This window comes from Macrobrachium rosenbergii, chromosome 12, assembly GCF_040412425.1.
Source record: "Macrobrachium rosenbergii isolate ZJJX-2024 chromosome 12, ASM4041242v1, whole genome shotgun sequence".
Lineage (NCBI taxonomy): Eukaryota > Metazoa > Arthropoda > Malacostraca > Decapoda > Palaemonidae > Macrobrachium > Macrobrachium rosenbergii.
Window position 1 is genome coordinate 87904593 of NC_089752.1, and position 2500 is coordinate 87907092.

At 51.7% G+C, this 2500-nt stretch overlaps 1 protein-coding gene across 1 annotated transcript in view; it reads right to left on the reverse strand.

Annotated features, from left to right (window-relative positions):
• Nucleotides 1-2068: 2068 nt before the first annotated feature.
• The window catches only part of LOC136844132 (trichohyalin-like), a 5654-nt gene continuing 5222 nt past the window's right edge, over nt 2069-2500 (reverse strand). Inside the window, exon 4 of the mRNA XM_067113146.1 lies at nt 2069-2500. This exon is cut by the window's right edge and continues 803 nt beyond it. Coding sequence (XP_066969247.1) covers nt 2069-2500 — 432 coding nt within the window.

The following is a 2500-nucleotide window of genomic DNA, read 5'->3' on the forward strand; positions in this document are numbered from 1 at the left end:
GGAAGAAAGAAGAGAGAGAGAGAGAGAGAGAGAGAGAGAGAGAGAGAGAGAGAGAGAAAGAGAGAGAGAAAAGAGAGCTAGGGACTGGAAGGGAGGGGGGGTGGGACCTCCCTTCCTGCCCTGTGCTGCTTCTCCTCTTCCTCTCTCTTCTGAGAGAAGAAGGAGAAAGAGACAGAGACAGAGAAAAAGAAGAGAGAGAGAGAGAGAGAGAGAGAGAGAGAGAGAGAGAGAGAGAGAGAGAGAGAGAGAGAGAGAGAGGAAAAGTAGCTAAGGACTGGAAGGGAGGGTGGGACCTCCCTTCCTGCCCTGTGCTGCTTCTCCTCTTCCTCTCTCTCTGAGAGAGAGAGAAGGAGAAAGAGAAGAGACAGAGAAGAAAGAGAGAGAGAAGAGAGAGAGAGAGAGAGAGAGAGAGAGAGAGAGAGAGAGAGAGAGAGAGAGAGAGAGAGAGAGGAAAAGTAGCTAGGGACTGAAGGGAGGGGTGGGACCTCCTTCCTGCCCTGTGTTGCTTCTCCTCTTCTCTCTCTCTTCTGAGAGAGAAGGAGAAAGAGAAAGGAGACAGAAGAAAGAAAGAAGAAGAGAGAGAGAGAGAGAGAGAGAGAGAGAGAGAGAGAGAGAGAGAGAGAGAGAGAGAAAAGTAGCTAGGGACTGGAAGGGAGAGGTGGGACCTCCCTTCCTGCCCTGTCCTTCCTTTCTTCTCCTCTTCCCTCTCTCTTCTGAGAGAGAAGGAGAAAGAGAAGGAGACAGAGAAAGGAAGAAAAGAGAGAGAGAGAGAGAGAGAGAGAGAGAGAGAGAGAGAGAGAGAGAGAGAGAGAGAGAGAGGAAAAGTAGCTAAGGACTGAAGGGAGGGTGGGACCTCCTTCCTGCCCTGTGCTGTTTCTCCTCTTCCTCTCTCTTCTGAGAGAAGAAAGGAAGGAGACAAAGAAGAAAAGGAGAGAGAGAGAAAGAAGAAAGAGAGAGACAGAGAGAAGAGAGAGAGAGAGAGAGAGAGAGAGAGAGAAAGTAGCAAGGACAGGAAGGGAGGGTGGGACCTCCCTTCCTGCCCTGTGTGTTGCTTCTCCTCTCCTCTCTCTCTTCTGAGAGAGAAGGAGAAAGAGAAAGAGACAGAGAAAGGAAGAAAGAAGAGAGAGAGAGAGAGAGAGAGAGAGAGAGAGAGAGAGAGAGAGAGAGAGAGAGAGAGAGAGAGAGGAAAGTAGCTAGGGACTGAAGGGAGGGGTGGGACCTCCCTTCCTGCCCTGTGTTGCTTCTCCTCTTCCTCTCTCTTCTGAGAGAAGGAGAAAGAGAAAGAGAAAGAGAAAGGAAGAAGAAAAAGGAAGAGAGAGAGAGAGAGAGAGAGAGAGAGAGAGAGAGAGAGAGAGAGAGAGAGAGAATGGGGAAGTGAAGCTAAGGACTGAAAGCGCCTGTGGGGTCCATCTGCCTGCTGGAGTGGTTGGGACCTTGCCAGCTGTTGACTCTCACCCTGAGAGAGACAGTCCGAAAGGAAGAACAGCCGTTGACTCTAGCCAGAGAGGGAGTTCTTCCGCCTGACGAGTTGGGGGAAACTCGCCAGCCGTTGGCTCTCACTGGAAGGGTACATCCGCCTGTCTGCCGAACAGCCGTTGGCTCTCAGTGGGTAAGAGTTGCTCCGCCTGGCGCGTCGCTTGGGAAGATCTTCGGCTAGTCCCCCTCCCTCCGAGCAGCCGTTGACTCTAGCCAGTGAGAGTTCTTCCGCCTGACGAGGTGGGGGAAACTCGCCAGCCGTTGACTCTCACCAGGAGAGTTCGTCCGCCTGCTCGGGGCTGGGGAAAGCACAACATCCGTTGGTCCTCCTCGAGGGGATCGTCCTTTGCCTTACCGTTGTTTTTATCCGAGGGCTTTTCATCCTATGACCCGCTCCTAAAGGGGTGTCTTCGCGTCGGGGCTCCTTGTCCTCTTAATTCCGTTGAATGGCTCTTCTCCACGAGGGACTGTTCTTCTCACCTTCCTCCATAGCTGCAAATTGTACCCATTCACTACAAGCCTAACCTCTGTTCTTTCTTCTCTCGTCCCTTTGCTCTCAGACTTTTCCTGTGGCGGATTTTGTCGCTTCTCTTCAGATCCCATAAGGATAAGCAGTTCTCAGGAGGAGCCAGGCATAATTCCACATGACCGAACCTTCCTTTTTGGCCATATCTGGCCCTTTCTGCGAGCTGATGGATTCTCTGACGTCTTTGGTTTGTCTTCCGAGGTCTTTCTTCCTCTCTCTGATATCCTTTAAGGCTTGCTTTCGTCTTTCCCTTTCTTCCTTTCTTTGAGCCTTCCGCTCCAGATCTTCGCGCATGATCCTGGATAGCAGTTCTTTCCTTCTCCTGGCTCCTTCGGCCTTCCTCTGGGCCTTCCTCTCCCTCTCTTCCTGCTTCATCTCTCTTTTGGCCTTCTTTTTCCATTCTCTGTGGTCGTTCCTCAGTGCCTCTTCCAGCAGTTGGATGGGAAGGAGTTCTCTTTCTCTCCATTCCTTCTCGGCCTTCTTTTGGGCCTTCATCTC